Source organism: Lutra lutra, chromosome 16 (assembly GCF_902655055.1).
Source record: "Lutra lutra chromosome 16, mLutLut1.2, whole genome shotgun sequence".
Taxonomy (NCBI): Eukaryota; Metazoa; Chordata; class Mammalia; order Carnivora; family Mustelidae; genus Lutra; species Lutra lutra.
In genome coordinates, this window is record NC_062293.1 from 11,030,816 (window position 1) to 11,051,609 (window position 20,794).

Below are 20,794 nucleotides of genomic sequence, written 5' to 3' on the forward strand. Positions count from 1 at the left end.
CTATTTCATGACTCTTCACAGTCAAACATTTTCAAAATAAGAGCATTTATTCTAAACAGTTTTTTTCCCCTAAAGCTAGATTTGAAAATGTTATCATTGCATTATAGAAAAATCATCATCATACCAGGAAACTTGATTAAAACATCTTGACTAAGACAGATTTTCACATCTTGGGTGTATTTTCATTTTGAAGTATTCTCTTCTTATATTTCATATGCAACTGTTTCCCTTCCCTTGTACTTTACATAACAAAGGCATTCTCTAGTTTATTAAGAATTGTTGTGTAAACCTCTGTTTGAAACCTAAAATCTGAGAAGTTTTCAGGACTATCAAGAGCTTAACAAATAATTATTAAGTATATCAAAATAATAATGAACCAGATCAAGAAGTAGAAGGATGCCACAATGTCAAGTCTCCAAACACTCCTTCCTCTTAAAGATAAAAGTGTTGTGATCATCATTTCTTGCCTTTTCATTTTTTGCCTAATGTGTGTTTCTGAGTATAATTTTTTAGTGTTGCCTGTTTTCAACTTTATATAAGTGCTACTCTACAAAGTGATTTTTGTTGTTTTTTTGTTTTTTGGGTTTTTTTTAGATCTGGCTTTTTTCCCATTCAGCATTGTGTTTTCAGATCTTACCCACAGTTGGAGTGTCGCTGTAGTAGAGTGTCATGTAGTATTCAGTTGTGTGATTGTGCTATCGATTTTCTTATTGATGAACAAAAATATTTTCCAGTTTTTGACTAATATTAGTTCTGCAAAAAAAAATTCCTACACATGTTTCCTAGTGAATATGGGCATTCAATTCTCTTTGGTATCTATGTAGGAGTTGAATAGCAGAACTTAGGATATGTGTATCTTAACCCACTTTTTTTTTTTTTAAAGATTTTATTTATTTATTTGACAGAGAGAGATCACAAGCAGGCAGAGAGAGAGGAGGAAGCAGGCTCCCTGCTGAGCAGAGAGCCCGATGCGGGGCTCGATCCCAGGACCCTGAGATCATGACCTGAGCCGAAGGCAGCGGCTTAACCCACTGAGCCACCCAGGCGCCCCAGGATATGTGTATCTTAATCATCATAGCTACTGCCAAATAGTTTTCCAAAGTGATTGCATCAATTTACTCTTGCACCAAGAGTTCAGAGTTACACATGTTTACTGGCATTTGGTATTGTCAGTTGTCCAAATTTTAGCCTTTCCGGTAGATCTATGGGAATAAACTTTGTGGTATTAATTTGCATTTTCCTAATTTTTTAATGAAATGTAATTCTCTTTCAATATGTGTAGAAGTATTTTGGGGTTTTTCTCTTTTATAAAGTGCCTATCCGGGTCTTGCCCCCATTTTTTAAAAAAGATTTTGTATTTATTCACTTGAGAGAGAGAAAGAGCAAGAGTAAGAACATGAGGGGGGAGGGGCAGAGGGAGAAGCAGACTCCCTGCTGAACTCAACCCCAGGACGCAGGGATGGAAACCTGAACCAAAAGCAGACATTTCACCAGCTAAGGCATCCAGGTTCCCTTTTCCCCCATTTTTTACCTAACTTTTTAAAAGTCTTTCCCTCATTACTTTGTAGGAATTTCATATATATCCTACATATGAGACATTTTTCGGTTACTCATTGCTGACATTTTTACTCTTTTAATGGTGTTTTAATGAACAAGTTTCTTAATTTTGATAAAGTCCAGTTTGTCAAGTTTTCTTCTCTGTAGAGAGTTTTCTTCTCTGCTTTTGTACCTTTAAGAAATCATTGCATTCCCCAAGATTATAAAGATATTCCCCCATTTTTATATGAAAGCTCAGTTGATTAGGCTTTTATATTCAGATACAAAATCTATTTCAAAATAACTTTTGTGTATCTACAGGTAGAAAGAATATTAATTTTTCTACATGAATATCCAATTTCTCCTATTTCATTTATTGAAAAGGCATTCTTTCCCTGAATGGATTGCAGTATTTCCTTTGTCACAGCTCAGCCAATCCTGTATTGACCTGTCTGTCCTTGCTCTCTTGCCACATTGTCTTAATTGCTTTTACTGATCTGTCTTGATATCTGGTAGTAATAATTTTACCACTTGGTTTTCTTTTCCAAGAAAGTCTTTTCTATTCTAGGGTATTTGAATGATGTAAATTTTAGAATTAACTTATCAAGTTATACATGCACCTATGTATGTGTGCACAAAGCTGTTGACATTTTGGTACAGTTGAATTTTTCAATCAATTTGAGGGAAATGGACACTTTTTAAAGAAATTTAGTTTTTTATTTAAGAGAAAGAGAGAACGTGAGAGAGAAAGGAAGAGAGCACTTGCAGCAGGGAGGGGTAGAGGGAGAGAGAGACTCTCATGCAGACTCCCCACTGAGCATGGAGTCGATCTCAGGAGTGGATCCCATGACTCTGACTCATTTTTTATATATTCCAAAGCTTCTGATACTTTTGATGCCATTATAAATAGTATGTGTGTTTAAATTATTATCTTTAAATGTTTGTTGTTAATGTAGAGATGCAACTGATTTCTGTAAAAAACAGAAATCACTGTATCCAGTATTCTTGCTATATTCTTTTATTAAAACTAGTATTTTTCTGAGCTTTATTTTGGGATTTTCTTACATATAGTCATGATGTCTACAAATAATGATAGTTTTTTCCTTTTTGCAGTTCTTATGCTAGTTACTTTTTTTTTTTTTTTGTCTTATCATGGAGACTGGGACCTTTAGTACAATGTGGAATAGAAATGAAAGCAAAGGACAAGCTTTTAACATTTCATAATAAGCATGACTTTTGATGTTGGTCTTTGTACATCTGTTTTACCAGGTTAAAGGAGATTGCTTATTTTCTTAGTTTGTGAAGAGACTTTCTTCATTATAAGTGGATATTAAATTGTGTCAAATGATTTTTGTGCATGTTCAACGATTAGCCACATTAGTGTCTCCTTCAATCTGTTTTATGTTGAATTACATAGATTGATCTTAAAATTCCAACCCAGACTTGTGTTCCTAGAATAAACTCAAATTTGTCATTGAATGTTAAGATTTTAACATAAATAGGGTTGTATATTGTCTAGTGCGAGGAACTAAGCTTGAGAGCTGGACTTCCTTTGTTCTGAGTTCACCTTTGCTGCTCCTTACTATGTTATTTTGACTTTCGTTGTTTAAGCTACTCAATTTCTATTTGCTTCACTTCCACCATATGTAAAATGCACATAAAAATGATAAGATTTCCCCCAGGGGGTTATGATGAGGATTAAATGAGGTATTATAAAAAGCCTTAGAATAATACCTAGAGTGCAACGCCTATGGTTACATGAAAGAATTATAAACATACCTTTATTTGCAGTAATAACTAGAAAAAGAAGTTTTCTTATCATTATCCTACTAAGATGCTTCAAATAATTCTTCATATTCTTTCTAAAATGACTATTTTTTGTTGCATAGATATTTTACAATATTGCAATGACTTTATGATTATCATTTAATTTAATTTAAATTCCTATTCTTAGTGGCACCTGAATTGCTCAGTCCCTTAAGTGTCTGTCTTCAGCTCAGGTCATGATTCCCAGGGTGCTGGGATCAAGCCCTGTGTTGGGCTCCCTCCTCAGTGGGGAGTCTACTTCTCTCTCTGCCTTCCCTTCCTCCTACTTGTGCTCCCTCTCTGTAATAAATAAATAAAATCTTTAAAAAATATTCCTATTCTTAGAATATTGCATTTTTTAAGTTGGTATTAAGTTGGTACTTCATTCTAATAATTCTTGGATTGCTGTATATAGAAATAATTACACCAATAACTTCATTATAAGGGCTACTCAAAAAAGCTACTTAATAAAATGATAATTCTTACTGCTATGCCAAATTATTATAATATTTATTTATCTTAAATATTTATTAATTACTATTTTTGTCCAAATTTTAGATTATCTACTTGGATAATACTATGAATGGTATAATTTTTCCCGACCCTTCAGGAGACTCATATGTAATGATCGCAACTTTTTCCGTTTTGGCTTTTGATGCACTTTTCTACTTGGCATTGGCATTATACTTTGACAAAATCTTACCCTGTAAGTAAAAGTGTCTTTTCTCTGACTCCTGCACATATTGATCACACCGTATATTTTTACTGAAGGTTATATAAATGTATATTAAGAAATAAAGAATAATAAATTTTTCCCATCACAAGCTGAATGAGTTCTTAATTTCTCCTTCAGAGTTTTAATGGTTTGAATTTAAATGTAAAAACAATTATTCTTCTGGTTTTAATAATATACATTACAAATACATAGTAATTAAATAATGTTAATTTTTTTTTAAAGTGGCAAACCTGAACTTGAAGCCATCTTCTGATTTTATTGTGTTTTTTTTTTTTTAAATTTTATAAACATATATTTTTATCCCCAGGGGTACAGGTCTGTGAATCGCCAGGTTTACACACTTCACAGCACTCACCATAGCACATACCCTCCCCAATATCCATAACCCCACCCCCCCAATAATGTTAATTTTTTTCAAGAATCCCAGAACATGTTTTTAAAGAAAGATATTTAAGACTTTTTTTTAGAACAGGCTGAAATAAATTAGTTCTTAACATGGCTTTGGCTAACGTAGAGCCATTGTACAGTGAAAGTGTTTCTTATTAAATAGTTCTTGGGGCACTTGGGTGGCTCAGTCAGTTGCGTGTCTGACTCTTGGTTTCAGCTCAGGTCTTGATCTCAGAGTTGTGGGATCCAGCCCGGTGTCAGGCTTCCTGCTCAGCGGGAAGTCTGCTTAAGATTCTCTCCCTCTGTTCTTGCCCCCTCCCTGTGCTCTATCTCTCTAATAAATTAATAAATCTTTAAAAAAAAGTAGTTCCGACAAGAATGTGGGGCTGATTGTAAACTAAATAGCTAGAAAGGGCCTCAGATGTGAAATTATCAGGTTCTCACTGATTCCCCTTGGGAGGACCATTTCAGAAGGGGAGATGTCCATCCTCTAAGGAAATAACAACATAAAAATTAGAATATTTTCAGCATTATTCTGAAACTTTTTTATATGTTGTCCATATTTACAAAAATACGTTACTCAGTTAAATTTTCTCTATCTCACAAACAAAAATTTCCCAAGTCCAGAATTCCTTCACATGTGCTAGAATCAGAATGCCGTTTTTCCTCACAAATCTTATTTATTTATTTTTTATGTTCTTTCCGCTTTGTAGTTAAAGCTGTCTTATATGTTTTTATGCAATTATTTTATATATCCCTATCTTTCTGTGACTTCTGGTAAAGTCCTTAGTGACAAACCCCACTTCATTGTTTCAAATTTGGAAAATGCAAATATATTTATCCTGAACAGATACAATTTCTCCCTGTACTTTGCACTCACATACCATGGGAATTTCAGTATGATATTCAACCCTATTGTTGTGATCAAGTGATTTTTTTTTTAATTTTTAAAATTTAATTTAATTTTTTTCATTGTTCCAAGATTCATTGTTTATGCACCACACCCAGTGCTCCATGCAATACCCACCACCAGGCCCACCCAAGCCTCCAACTCTTCTCCCCTCCAAAACCATCAGTTTGCTTCTCAGAATCCACAGTCTCTAATGCTTTGTGATTTCTTTTTTTCTTTTCTTTTCTTTTTCTTGCATTTTCTTTGAGAGAAAACGCCATGAGTGAGGGGAAGGGCAACAGTCAAAATAAAGTCTTAAGCAGGCTCCATGCTCAGGGCAGAGGCTGATGAGTCACTGGATGTCACCACCCTGAGATCATGAGCTGAGCCCAAATCAAGAACCAACCATGTACCCCTGTGGTCAAGTGATTTAAGTTCACAAACATGTTTTAGTTGTTTTTATGTGCTGTGTAAGGACTCTTCCCCCAAATATTTGGTTTCACTCATTCTAAATACCTTTTTATTACATTTTTTCAGAACGTTGGCTTATACATACTTTCTTGAAAGTTCTATTATACTATTTAACTTTTGTGGTAACATGTTATTTCCTTTGAATTTTCATTGTTTGCTTCACGACAAGTTTTCTTTTCAGTAATAGGAAGTAAGGAAGAAAAGAATTTCTCTATGATGCTTAAAAGTCAGATACTCTGTATGGTTCTGAATAAGTCTTCTTTACTTACTGTTCTAATGTGACTGATCCAATGTTTTATTGCCTTTTGACTGATTAGATGGGGATGAGCGCCATTATTCTCCATTATTTTTCCTGAACTCATCTTGTTTCCGACACCAGAGGACTAATAATGTCATTGAGAAAGAAATAGAGTCTGAGCCTCCTTCTGAGGACTGTTTTGAACCGGTAGCTCCAGAATTCCAAGGAAAAGAAGCCATCAGGTAATCACACTTACAGCCACATATGGGTGTAAGGCAAATGAATTATTGACCAACAGCAGCTGGTTGAGCCTGGGTAAAATATTGAACAACAAACTTGCCTTTGTGAATGTTACTTTGAACTCTTCCATGTGACCACCAATGTCTCCTGATTGCTCCTAAAAGAAAAATTATTTTTGCTTCGCTCCATATAATATTATGACATCACCCTTCGTTTTGTCTTCCTCCTTATTTCTGTGTTGATTCTCCTTTCCACAGGTGCTCTCCCATTTATAACCAATGAGAACTTCCTCTTTCCCTAGCCAGCTGTTAGCTATACACATCTGGCAGTATAGAGGAACTCATGAAGAATTCTACCCAGAATCATTATTTTGCCTATGTAAAAATATCTATTTTTTATTCACAACCGGCTCCCTCTCACCTATTAGTCCCCTTCCAATTTTTCCTTCTCTGGGGACATTTGTTTGCACAACTATCCATTCCTGTAACTTTAGCTCATTCATGCAATATTCCCAGAACATAGGCAGGATGTCTGCCCCAAACAAATGGCTATCGGCTATCTTCATCTCTGAAATCCAAAAACAACTGGTGGTTCTAACGGAAGTTTCTTTATTAAAATAAAGCCTAAAACCCCCATTTAATGGGTGTCTCCCTGTTCAAAGACAGGCAGAGATAAAACACGCTGTCAGATTCAACACCTTTTAAGTCTTTCTCTTTCGTATTTCCTGACTCTTTGGTGTCCCATCTCCCACCACTGCCAGCATCCTGGTTGAATAAATTTCTTTACCTTCATTTTGATTCATGCTCAGAGAAAAGGGTGGCTCAATTCTGTTTCCCCCTGAATTTGAAGATGCACTGATCTTATGTAGTCATGGCATTTCTCATCTGTCAAACCTGGTTCCTGCCTTGTCCTGCATTAGTTTCCTTTGGGATTCTAATATGCACTCAAGTTTTGTAATCACTCATTTAGAGAACACACATGTGTGATGTTCAGATGAAACCTTTAGTTGTGGGAGCCTAATGCTCAGGGAAAAGGATAGGGTCAACTTTAGGTTGGTGTTAAAACCACAAGAATCAGTAAGATAACTCATCAAGAGGATCTAGAGGTGAGAAGACCAGAATGTACATGGAGAACCCTGTGGAAGACCTAGATAATGTATTTGGCAAATGAAGAGGACCTTCCAAGGAAACAGAGAAGGATGTGTTGGGATGAGCACTGGGTGTTTTATGCAACTAATGAATCATTGAACACTATGACAAAAACTTATGCTGTACTATATGCTGGCTAATTGAAAATAACAAGAAGAAGAAGAAGAAAAAGAAGAAGAAGAAGAAGAAGAAGAAGAAGAAGAAGAAGAAGAAGAAGAAGAGACATTTAGAGAGATAGAAGGTAGGAGGGAAACCACTAAGTTCAATGTGAACTTGAATGTAGGTAACTTGAATGTAGACACTTTTAACAAGGACAGTGTCACCAATAGCAACTCATTATTCCATAAGTAAGGATAGAAAAAAAAGTCTTTGTTGCAATGTTGCCTCACTACAGTAATGGACTCAGAAGCCAGAGTGACTGAGGAAAAAGTGAGAAGTGAGAAGGTAGATGTGGCAAATTTATTTTGTCTTATTTTGTAAAATGTTTTACAATAAGGGGAGGAGCGAAATCTGATTGTATCCAAAGCAGAGTTATAGGCCAAAGAGAAGCTATCAGAGAGGGAACTATAGAAAATGCAGGTGACAGAGGGTCTGATTAATGAGCAAGTTTGGAGGGAATGGGAGAGGATGGGAGGGGATAGTTAAAGAGTGCAGATAAATGAACTGATCTTGCACAGAGTAAAACACATAAAATATTCTAAGGCTAGAGGAAGAAAGTAAGAATAATTCCAAAATGTTCTCCTTTTCTAAGCAAAATACTAATATTTAATTGAACTTTTCAAAAAGACTCTTTTATTTTCTCTCTAAGGGGAATTGATTAATCAAAAATAATCTTTGTCTTTCTGAGTAGTTTGGATATGCCATCCCTTATTTCACATAAAGATGTTGATGTATCTGTCACTTTAACTGGGGTTGTTCCTGATCCCTACTTATTTCTTTGTTAGCTGAGTAAACCCCACTTCTGTTGTTTCAGAATCAGAAATGTTAAAAAAGAATATACCAGCAAGTCTGGGAAAATGGAAGCACTGAAAGGTAAAGACAAACATTTCATTGTTTCATTGACTTCTTTATTACAAAAAATGGAGGAAGTTCCATGTGAAAACAGAAAAAGAAAATAATCCAAACTATCTAACTCTGCCCCTTGGAGATTAATGATTAAGATCTGGCTATAAATCCTTCTAGATTTTCATGCATCTGTCAATTTCCAAGAATGGGGTGACACAATGAAAAGTGTGAGTTCACTTTGTTTTTAAAGATGAGTTTGCTAAAAACCATATTGTGTTTTATTTGCACTATGAGGAAAGAATGTTTAGCCTTAAATTTGATAATTTTTTATACCACCCAGGGAATCTACATAGTTTCTATGTACTGGTGAGATTAACTAAAAGAGATGAGTAACACCATAGACCATGAATTATATTTCTTAAGTCACTATCCCCAGGGAAAACAAAGTTATAATTTTGAATCAGCCAATGTATCTGATAGTAAATTCTAACAAATACAGTTTTCTATAGTAAACATTTAAGTAAGCCTCCCAGTTAGTGGCTACATTTTGTAGAGGACAGCTTGCTTTTATTAATAATAGTTTTTAGGGAGAATGTAATTGAATTTTACAAGATATGGAAGCCTTAAAAGTTACAAAAGAAGAGCCATGGAACTCCCCTAAGATTGAGAGTTGTCGATCCGATGCATGTACCGCACATTTACTTTCTGGAAGAGAGTGCCCCTTAACTCAGACCTTATATAGTCCTCTGAGATCATTTCTCACTTTGAGAGTTTCCTGTACCCTCATCAGCAAATTGCTTCTCACCTCAGGTTTGTCCCCTCCAATGCCATCTAGATCTGTGGTTCCTTTCTTTAATTTTAGCCAAGGATATATTGAAGTCTTTTTTAAATTTGTCATTTCAATTTCCAGAGCATATGATGCACTACTTCTGTACTCATCAATAACCATGAACTACTTTTTACATCTAGACATCTTCCAAAAAACTTTTAAAGTGAAAACCAATGGGGGTGCCTGGGTGGCTCCGTGGATTCAGCCTCTGCCTTCGGCTCAGGTCATGATCCTGGGGTCCTGGGATCGAGCCCTGCATCGGGCTCCCTGCTGGGTGGGGATCCTGCTTCCCCTTCCCCCTCTGTCTGCCTCTCTGCCTACTTGTGATCTCTGTCTGTCAAATAAATAAATAAAGTCTCAAAAAAAAAAAGAAAGAAAAAAGAAAACCAATGAATATTAGTGCATGGAAAACCATATGAAATCACCAGTTACATTTGCTCTTTGGGAAGTAAGGGGGGAGCTGTACTCTTTCCACCTTTTCCCCACGCAGCTAGCTCCTGTAGCAGCTTTGGAACACCTTTGGGAACACACTTTGAAGTCCTTACCTACAGCCTATCTTTCAGTGGCTGACAGGATTCTGTTGTATGGCTGTCTTGACTTACTTACAGTCATGTACACAGTTTGGCTTGTTTCCAATTATTCATTATCATAAAAAAAATTCTATAATGAGCCTTCTTGTTCAATCTTTGTAAATATAATTTCTGAAAATAAATATCTAAGAGCAGATTACTCAAAAGGACTATATATTTAACCTCCTTATTCATATTTCAAATCATTTCCTTTCAAGCTTACAAAAATTTATATGCTTGTGGGAATAGCAATAATTAAAAATAACAACAATAATAATACCAACAAACACTTTAAGTTTATTGAGTACTTAGTGTGTTCGGGCAACTATGATAAGTGATTTTTTTCATTTAATCCTATGAGATACATAGTATCTCTCCCATTTTGCAGATGAAGAAACTGAGGGTTATATTTATTTTTTTCTGATTAATATAGATCAATTCCAAGATAGATATCATCAGTTTTCTCTCACCCTGGAAAACACCATTTTTTTTTCCATTTAAAAACAGTAAATATAAAATTTACTGATGTGTTTATTTAGTTATCCCAATATTATTTGTTAATTAATTCATCTTTTTGATGAATTTAAAAGACTGTTTCATTTATCTTTATTTTTATGTTTACTTTGGTCCATCTTGGGCTTCTTTTGCCTTCCATCAGTCAGTGTATTCTGGAGTAGTAACATTATTTTAATTATGATATTTATTCCACTGGTTACTGTATTACTAACATGTTATTTTAATTATAATAGTTCTCCAAAAATTTTTTTAAAGATTTTATTTATTTGAGAGACAGAGATACAGTGGGAGAGAGAGTGAGCAAGTGAGAAGGGGGTCAGAGGGAAAGGGAGAAGCAGACTCCCCGCTGAGCAGGGAGCCTAACTCAGGGCTTGATCCCAGGTCTGTAGGCTCATGACCTCAGCCAAAGGCAGATGTCCAACCAACTGAGCCACCCAGGCTCCCCCTTCTCCAACATATTTTAATACCATGTAGTTAAGAGTAGTATCTTGCTATTCTTTAACTTTTTGTAATTATTTTAGCTTATTTTTCTAATTTTTTAAAGAATCTTTTAGTCAAATTGTAAGTGAAAGTTTTAATGGATTGGATTACAATAGGAAAAATTTTCTCTTTAAATGTAATTATTGGGGCGCCTGGGTGGCTCAGTGGATTAAGCCGCTGCCTTCGGCTCAGGTCATGATCTCAGGGTCCTGGGATCGAGTCCCACATCGGGCTCTCTGCTCAGCGGGGTTCCTGCTTCCCTCTCTCTCTCTCTCTCTGCCTGCCTCTCCATCTATTTGTGATCTCTCTCTGTCAAATAAATAAATAAAATCTTTAAATGTAATTATTATTATTACCAGCACTTTAATAGCTGAGTAAAGTGAACTTTGCAGTGTTTAGTTTATCCAAGATCATCCAGTTAGAAAATGGATGAACTGGAATTCATCCCAGTTGTTAATTAATTTCAATAATGTTTAAAAGTAGGTCACATAATTTAATTGAAGGAACCTGATCTCTCAGATATAACGTATTATAAAATTCTTAAGAATTTCATCCAACAACTTTTCATAATAGAGTTTGGTTTTCACTTGATGGTAAACCAAACAAAAAATAATAAAGGATTCTTAGATAAATAATTTTTTCTACTGCCCTGTAAAGGCAAAATGTTTGTAATAAAAGAATAGAACATTTATAACAGGTGAAAATATACATTTTTGGTGAATATATTTTAAAAGGTAATTAATGCCATGAAAAATGTTCATCATTTAACATTTGAAAATGTAAGTAAGCTAGGAAAGAAAGAGTATGATAAAAATCCATATATATATATGTTTACAATGTATATATATATTACATGTATATACATATATATATTACATGTTCATATATGCACACCTGTATACACTGGAAGTAAGTGTATTAAATGTTAATACTTGAAATTACAGTTAAGTTTATCTTCTTAAGTCATTGTATTTATTTCAGAAATATTCTACAATAACTATTACATTTTTAGCAGCCAGCAAAATATTGGATATTATATGTTTTAAGCTTGAGAATATATAGCTAAATAAATTTTTTGTTCTGCTTTTGGAACCAGCAATTTCTAATGCCCTCTCATTTATAATGTTAACATTTTATTTTAAAAACAGACTTGCTCTTTGACATATATGAAGGTCAAATCACAGCAATTCTGGGTCATAGCGGAGCTGGCAAATCTTCATTGCTAAACATCCTTAATGGGTTGTCTGTTCCAACAGAAGGTGAGCAAAAAGAAATTTCTCAAAGGCAAGATGTCTAGAGGTCATGTGTTGCCTTTCTTCTTATTATTATTATTATTATTTTTTTTTTTGATTAAACCTTTCTGTATTCCGGGTTTTATTTTTCTTCACCTTTCTCATAAATGCCTGACATATTACATAGTGAGTTTTTTTAATTTTTTTATTTTTTCAGCATAACAGTATTCATTATTTTTGCACCACACCCAGTGCTCCATGCAATCTGTGCCCTCTACAATACCCACCACCTGGTGCCCCCAACCTCCCACCCCCCACCCCTTCCAAATTCTCAGATCGTTTTTCAGAGTCCATAGTCTCCCATGGTTCACCTCCCCTTCCAATTTCCCTCAACTCCCTTCTCCTCTCCATCTCCCCTTGTCCTCCATGCTATTTGTTATGCTCCACAAATAAGTGAAACCATATGATAATTGACTCTCTCTGCTTGACTTATTTCACTCAGCATAATCTCTTCCAGTCCCGTCCATGTTGCTACAAAACTTGGGGATTCATCCTTTCTTTTTTCTTTTTTTTTTTTTTTACAGCTTTATAAACATATATTTTTATCCCCAGGGGTACAAGTCTGCGAATCGCCAGGTTTACACACTTCACAACACTCACCATAGCACATACCCTCCCCAATATCCATAACCCCACCCCCTCTCCCAACCCCCTCCCCCCATCAACCCTCAGTTTGTTTTGTGAGATTAAGAGTCACTTATGGTTTGTCTCCCTCCCAATCCCATCTTGTTTCATTTACTCTTCTCCTACCCCCTCAACCCCCCATGTTGCATCTCCTCTCCCTCATATCAGGGAGATCATATGATAGTTGTCTTTCTCCGATTGACTTATTTCGCTAAGCATGATACCCTCTAGTTTCATCCACGTCGTCGCAAATGGCAAGATTTCATTTCTTTTGATGGCTGCATAGTATTCCATTGTGTATATATACCACATCTTCTTTATCCATTCGTCTGTAGATGGACATCTAGGTTCTTTCCATAGTTTGGCTATTGTAGACATTGCTGCTATAAACATTCGGGTGCACGTGCCCCTTCGGATCACTATGTTTGTATCTTTAGGGTAAATACCCAGCAGTGCAATTGCAGGGTCATAGGGTAGTTCTATTTTCAACATTTTGAGGAACCTCCATGCTGTTTTCCAGAGTGGTTGCACCAGCTTGCATTCCCACCAACAGTGTAGGAGGGTTCCCCTTTCTCCGCATCCTTGCCAGCATCTGTCATTTCCTGACTTGTTAATTTTAGCCATTCTGACTGGTGTGAGGTGATATCTCATGGTGGTTTTGATTTGTATTTCCCTGATGCCGAGTGATATGGAGCACTTTTTCATGTGTCTGTTGGCCATCTGGATGTCTTCTTTGCAGAAATGTCTGTTCATGTCCTCTGCCCATTTCTTGATTGGATTATTTGTTCTTTGGGTGTTGAGTTTGCTAAGTTCTTTATAGATTTTGGACACTAGCCCTTTATCTGATATGTCATTTGCAAATATCTTCTCCCATTCTGTCAGTTGTCTTTTGGTTTTGTTCACTGTTTCCTTTGCTGTGCAAAAGCTTTTGATCTTGATAAAATCCCAAAAGTTCATTTTTGCCCTTGCTTCCCTTGCCTTTGGTGATGTTCCTAGGAAGACGTTGCTGCGGCTGACGTCGAAGAGGTTGCTGCCTGTGTTCTCCTCGAGGATTTTGATGGATTCCTTTCTCACATTGAGATCCTTCATCCATTTTGAGTCTATTTTCGTGTGTGGTGTAAGAAAATGATCCAATTTCATTTTTCTGCATGTGGCTGTCCAATTTTCCCAACACCATTTATTGAAGAGGCTGTCTTTGTTCCACTGGACATTCTTTCCTGCTTTGTCGAAGATGAGTTGACCATAGAGTTGAGGGTCCATTTCTGGGCTCTCTATTCTGTTCCATTGATCTATGTGTCTGTTTTTGTGCCAGTACCATGCTGTCTTGATGATGACAGCTTTGTAATAGAGCTTGAAGTCCGGAATTGTGATGCCACCAACTTTGGCTTTCTTTTTCAATATTCCTTTGGCTATTCGAGGTCTTTTCTGGTTCCATATAAATTTTAGGATTATTTGTTCCATTTCTTTGAAAAAAATGGATGTTACTTTGCCTTTCTTATTTTAAGGTGAAAGTGCTTAAGAGAAAATAATGTTTCTTTATCTAATATTGTTTACCAGACTATAGGATTTTGACTGTACTTTATATTTCACAAATTTTTATGAAAATCATTAGCCTTATCCCATTGCTATGTGATATTCCAAAGAAAATATATGCCACCCTAAACGTATATATGTTAAGATTTATTCATAGTTGTTAATAAATGGTGAAGTCATTATTTTAGATATTTGTGAATATATGCCAATATTTTCCTGAATAAGATCTTTAAGCATTAATAAAATGTATTATCTTGCCCATGTTAAATTATTTTCAACTTCTATTTTTAGGATCAGTTACCATCTATAATAAAAATCTCTCTGAAATGCAAGACTTGGAGGAAATCAGAAAGATAACTGGTGTTTGTCCTCAATTCAATGTTCAATTTGACATACTCACTGTGAAGGAAAACCTCAGGCTGTTTGCGAAAATAAAAGGAATTCAGCCACAGGAGGTGGAACAAGAGGTAAATGCTCATGCTTAGATTTACAAGCTAAATTTGCCAAGTTAAATCATGACCTAATCAGAATTTGCCTTAGTGATTTACCTGTCTTGTTATGGATACAACTTTGGCAGTGAGGTCCTATAATAACTACCTAGTGTAACAGATAGTGAAAATTGTATCGCCTTGGATTTTAAGCTTTGTGTATTTTCTTGCATAGGTACAAAGAATTTTATTAGAATTGAACATACAAAACATTCAGGATAACCTTGCTAAACATTTAAGTGAAGGACAGAAAAGAAAGCTGACTTTTGGGATTGCCATTTTAGGAGATCCTCAAGTAAGTGAGATTCTGCATGCTTTGGAATACAGAGTGATTAGTAAAACGTCAAGCTCTTCTTTTAACCCGAAACGTGGTAGAGATTTCATTTCAATACATCAAGAGAGAATCCACTGTAAAACTACGGATATAAGTATATCGGACCTAAATGGCTGGATAGTTACCATTTGTTATCCATGCTGCCCTGTGGGAAGAGTCAATGTGGGAGAGCTATATTTTATACATTATCATCCTCTGTAGATTTTGCTATTAGATGAACCAACTGCTGGGTTGGATCCCTTTTCAAGGCATCGAGTGTGGAGTTTCCTCAAGGAACACAAAACAGGCCGTGTAATCCTCTTGAGTACCAATCTCATGGACGAAGCTGACATCCTGGCTGGTAATTATTGGTTTTATCTCAGTTTTGTAATAAAGAAATTGGGAAATGTGTGTTTCTAAAATAAGCACTGCGCTCCCATGACTTTCATGTGTCTTCCATTTCAAAGCAGTCTGGGGAATGGCAAGTCTAATCCCCCTCTAGAATTCCTCACTGGCTGTACATTTGCTAGATTTATAGCCGCTAATAAAAAATTATAGGGTTTTATTTTTTAGCTTTCAATTAATTTAAGCATTGAAATAAGTATACAGTTGAAAAATAAACACTTATTCTTTAGAATATGGAGTGGAAGATGTGGCAATGTAATTTCTGTGTTTTGTTTTTGTTTTTGTTTTTTTTTCAAGAAATTTTGGAAGGCACAGAAATAGACTGGAACTCATAAGCTTATTTTAAATGCATCAATTTTAATGTGTGTTTCAAAAATTTTAATGTATGTTAGATACATTTATTTTCTTTTTTCCTTTTTTTTTTTTTAAAGATTTTAGTTATTTATTTGCTAGAGAGAGATCACAAGTAGGCAGAGAGGCAGGCAGAGAGAGAGGAAGGGAAGAAGGCTCCCCGCTGAGCAGAGAGCCCGATGCGGGGCTCGATCCCGGAGCCTGAGATCATGACCTGAGCTGAAGGCAGAGGCTTTAACCCACTGAGCCGTCCAGGCACCCCTAGATACATTTATTTTCTATAGAGCACTTCTTTTTTGGAAATCTGAGCATTGGCTCCTCATCTATATTTTCTAGAGAGTGAAGAAATGACTACCATCAACTTTTCTTTCTTGCTTCCTTTTAATCAGATAGAAAAGTGATCATGTCCAATGGGAGATTGAAGTGTGCAGGGTCTTCTGTCTTTTTGAAGAGAAGATGGGGTCTTGGATATTACTTAAGGTAAAGACTTTGGGGATGTATGTGTGTGTGCATGTGTGTGCGTGCACATGCGTGTGTGGGGGGGATGTATGTGTGTGTGCGTGCACACGCATGTGTGTGTGTGTGCGTACATATATATGCTTTCTTTTTAAAAAGATTTTATTTGTTTATTTGAGAGAGAGAGAGAGAGAAAGTGCATGAGTGGAGGGTGGTGAGGGGCAGGGGAAGAGGGAGAAGCATGCTCTCGCTGATCAGGGAGCTGGATGTAGGGCTCAATCCCAGGACCCCAGGATCACAACCTGAGTAGAAGGCAGATGCTTAGCTGACTGAGCCACCCAGGCACCCAATGTTTTCAATACTGGAATTTCAAAAAGGCAGACAATTATGAGGGACAGTTGACTTTATGCTTCATCTTTGCCAAACTCTTGGCAAGGGTTTCCCAGATGTTGTTCCTGCCTCCTTGTATCTTTGTTAATGCTAATGACAAGCAGAATGTCCAAGTTCTAAGCCTAGGCTCACAGATCCCAGCAAAGCTACTTCATGGACCACTTTTGCAGATACCTGCTCTGTGCATCCTCAGTCTCTCTCTTCTTCCCACTGTCCATCTCCCTCAGCTGATCCGTACAGTCCTGTAACATATTTTCATTCTTGCATTGGGCACAAAATCAAATAATTTCAGAGGCTAGTATCAAAAGTAGGAGAGAGTTAAGAGCACTGTAGCTAATAAGAAAGTGTGTGCAGGTGAAAAGTATTTTAAAAAACCCAAACCAAAAACCCTATGTCCAAACAAAATGTGCATATAGGCCAAACTTCCCTATTAGTCACTAATTCCTGATATCCACACATCTGGTGTAATTACTTTCCCTAAGCAATTTCTTCTGCCTAATGTTCTTGCCTTGCTCTATTTATCTCCCTATTTGAAAGACAGTCTCCCTTCCAGCATGCATGTGTTTGTATATTTGTAGTTGTTCTGAATTTATGCAACTCCTCTGTATAGATCATAAGATTTTTCAAACTGATGATATTATTATTATTACTTCTGTTGTTGTTGTTATTTACTCATTTTGTTTGTTCCCTAAAGGCAGGTAAAGTAGTACTCAAAGGTTAGGTATTCAGTAAAAGCCCTGCTTTTGTAATAGCAGTAGAGAAAATATAAATCAATGATCTTTTCTTTTAAATATTAGCTTGTACAGAAATGAAGTATGTGATCCAGAAAAAATAACATCCTTCATTAAACATTACATCCCTGATGCTAAATTAAAAACAGAAAACAAAGAAAAGCTTGTATATACTTTGCCCATGGAAAGGACAAATAAATTTCCAGGTAACTGAAATACAATTACAATGGCATGAAATTTGGGAGCAAGTGTTCACCTCATTATTACAGCTTTCATTACTTAATGGATTTGGATTTTGTCTTAGGTTGGGTTCTCTAAAAAGCAGAACTTGAAATGAGGACTTTAGCGCACTTTTTTTTGGTAACTGATACCTAGAAACCCCAGGAGGGAATGGGGACATGAGAGTGAGAAGCAAAGGAGGCTACGGGAGTGTGCATTATTGAGTGGATGGTTGCAATATGAAATTGAGATGTAATACCATTGGAGTAAATAAGTGAATAAGTGAGCAAGGGGCTCAGAGTTATGTCACAAAAGCAGTGAGAAAGCTGGGGTATTTATTTGACACTCTCCACCCTTCATTGGTTAAGAGATGCTTTCAGGAGCATTAATCTTCTAACCCAGATGGCTTGTGCTCAACACGAGCTTGGCATACTTCACAGCCTAGAACAAAATGCCTTCAGGCAGGGTTTAATAAGCAGATTTACTGTGATTGAGTATGGAAGGGATGGGTGTGGAGCACAAGGTGTCTGCTATAGTTTCCCTTTTATATTTTAATTTAATTGTGTATATATTTATTTTGCAGAAAAAAACCCCATAGTTTATTTATTCTACAAAAGTATTCACCATAGGTTCCCAGTCTGCTGAGTAGCAGTCCCAACCTAGGATTTGTATGATAAGTAACTATAACAGCTAACTCTTTGTACAATGTTTACTATGAGTCGGGCACTGTTCCTAATAGTTTCCTATACATCAATTCATTTAGTCTTACCACCACTCTATGAGGTAGGTGCTATAGTCTTCCCTGTCTCACAAATGAGGAAATATATGTCTTTTTTGTTATAAAAATGTTCTTTTTTATCTAAACATTGGGTTTATTAAAGGTTTAACTCTCTGCAGCCCTAATTTAAAAGAAGCTCGTTTGGATGATTCAGTCTTACTAAGCAACTACTCAGGGATTCAGATTTAGTCTGACCCCCAAATAAGGCAGCTCTTTGTGCCATTCAGGAGCTGCAAGATGGTGTTCTCAAATCCATAGGCTATACCGTGTTATTCTCTCCAATGAGCTACAACTAGGCTTCTTTTTTCATTTGGGGAAGGAAAATAATGAGCTATATGTTGATACCACTATAAGAACATGTCCCACCAGAATTCCTGGTGTTAATGTTTTGGTCTATGGCAGTCTCTTTTTGCTGACCCTAGACCTCTGCAAGTCCAGTGGCATTCTTACATCCTATCAGAAATATGGAGGGTAATAATCAATGTTTATTGCGAACCTATTATGTAAAACTCAATGCTTGAGACACTAGTGATATTGAGTTAAATAAGACATCTGAGTCCCTGCCCTCACCAAGGTTACATTCTGTTGGGTGGGGAGAAGTGGACACACACAATAAGCCAAGGTATATTACAATTGTATAATGCATACATTATATGTGTTGTATAATAAATACCTTATACAGAATGTATAATCCTTGTTTAGCAAGGTCATATGGTTTAGAGAGAAAACCAATGTCAGGCTATGGGTTTATATAGAGTGCCAGGAGTACAAAAGAAGAAAACGATCAAAAACATTCAAAGCAGAGGGAGGGGAAGAGATGTCTGGAGTGTAGTGAGTGCAGGAGAAGACTGGCAAGTGGGGATGGGTAAGGTTGTAGGAATAGATAGAGGTTCGAGCATACAGCTTTAGAGGCCACTGTGTGGTGTTCAATTTTATCTTAAATGCACTGAGAAACCACTGAAAGTCATTAAATGGGGGATTGATGTGATGTGACTCACGTTTTCATTTTCTGGCTATAAAAGAGCACTCTGGAGATAGAAGAAGAAGAGTAGATGCTGGGAGACCAGCCATAGGACCATTTCAGACTTACAGGTGAAAGATGAGATCATTGTGCAACCATGGTGCCCACTGAAAGATGGATGAAAAATCCAGAGGGACTTCTAGAATTTTGGCTCAAGTCACCAGGTGGAAGATGGTGTCATTTGTTATAAAATGATGAGAGAGACTGTTGGGTAGGATGGAGAAAGAGGAATTAGTGTTCTGTTTTAGAAACATTTGCTTTGAGATGCTTTTAGACTTCAAAATGGAGATGTTAAGTAGTTAAGGATACAGTTGGTTATAGGATATTGGAAATCAGAGAATACTCAAAGTGAGGGTTGGATTTGGGAATCTTAACATACAGATGGATTTCATGCAAAGTGATTGGATTTGAATGTATGGAAAGAGAAGGTGAGCCAGGACTGAGCCTTCAGGAGAAAGTAGAGGACGAGTCAGAGAATGGTGGAAATCAAGAGCCCCCCCCACCCATGAACTTGAAAGAAAAACAAAAAAATATGTGTGTTTTTATTAACTCAAGAGAGACAATGTTTGTAGAAGGACAAAGTAGTCAACAGTTTTGAATGTCCCTGAATGAGAGAGGGAGAAAAAGAGAAAGAGAGAGCTAAAAGAATTTTTAAAAAGCTCTTGTCCATTGAATTTAGATTGTGGAATCGTTGATGACCTTGAGAAGAACAGTTTCTGTGGAGGGATAGAGATAGCATTTAGATTTGTGGGGGTTCAGTTGAATAGGATGCGACCAATTGAAGGGGATGAAGTAGACAAATCCTTGGGCCATGGGTGCGTGTGTGTAGCGGGGGGCCCAGTGGGAAAGGGAGACTGGGTTTTTGCTTTTTTTGTTACTTGTTACTGGATTAACTTCTAGAGCATTTTTCCTGCTGTTTGGGATGGCCTGGTACCTGTAGGAGAAATTGATGACACAGGCCAGAGAAGGGTCGGAGAGATTAATTTAGGAGGTTCTTGAGGCACCTGAATGGAACAGGATTCAGAACACAAGTCAAAGAGGTAGACTTTGGTGGGAGCAGCTCTAAGTTGTCCACCCATACAGAACCAAAACCCAGAATACAGGTAGAAATTAACATTGATTTGTGTGGAGGTGAGAAGATGATGTTCTTTCTGATTGCTCATCTTTCCTCAAAGAAGTAAGTGTTCTGGAAGTTCATGAGTTGGGAATATAAAATAGAGTATAGATGGTTTGAGGGTAGAGAGGAAAGTTCTGACATATTCAATCCAGAGAAGAACATTCTAATAAAATTTTGCTTTTGCTTACTGTGATACTCCAAAGACATGTATTTCCTGAACAATATT

At 36.4% G+C, this 20,794-nt stretch overlaps 1 protein-coding gene across 3 annotated transcripts in view; it reads left to right on the top strand.

Moving 5' to 3' along the window:
- LOC125087310 (ATP-binding cassette sub-family A member 6-like) overlaps positions 1–20,794 on the top strand; it is an 83,843-nt gene that overhangs the window by 34,038 nt on the left and 29,011 nt on the right. For all 3 annotated transcript variants that reach the window (XM_047707501.1, XM_047707500.1, XM_047707503.1), the window contains 9 exons: positions 3,901–4,048; positions 6,143–6,305; positions 8,425–8,483; positions 11,999–12,109; positions 14,591–14,766; positions 14,963–15,082; positions 15,323–15,461; positions 16,246–16,336; positions 17,500–17,639. In XM_047707501.1, coding sequence (XP_047563457.1) covers positions 3,901–4,048; positions 6,143–6,305; positions 8,425–8,483; positions 11,999–12,109; positions 14,591–14,766; positions 14,963–15,082; positions 15,323–15,461; positions 16,246–16,336; positions 17,500–17,639 — 1,147 coding nt within the window. The remainder of the gene's footprint in view (positions 1–3,900; positions 4,049–6,142; positions 6,306–8,424; positions 8,484–11,998; positions 12,110–14,590; positions 14,767–14,962; positions 15,083–15,322; positions 15,462–16,245; positions 16,337–17,499; positions 17,640–20,794) is intronic.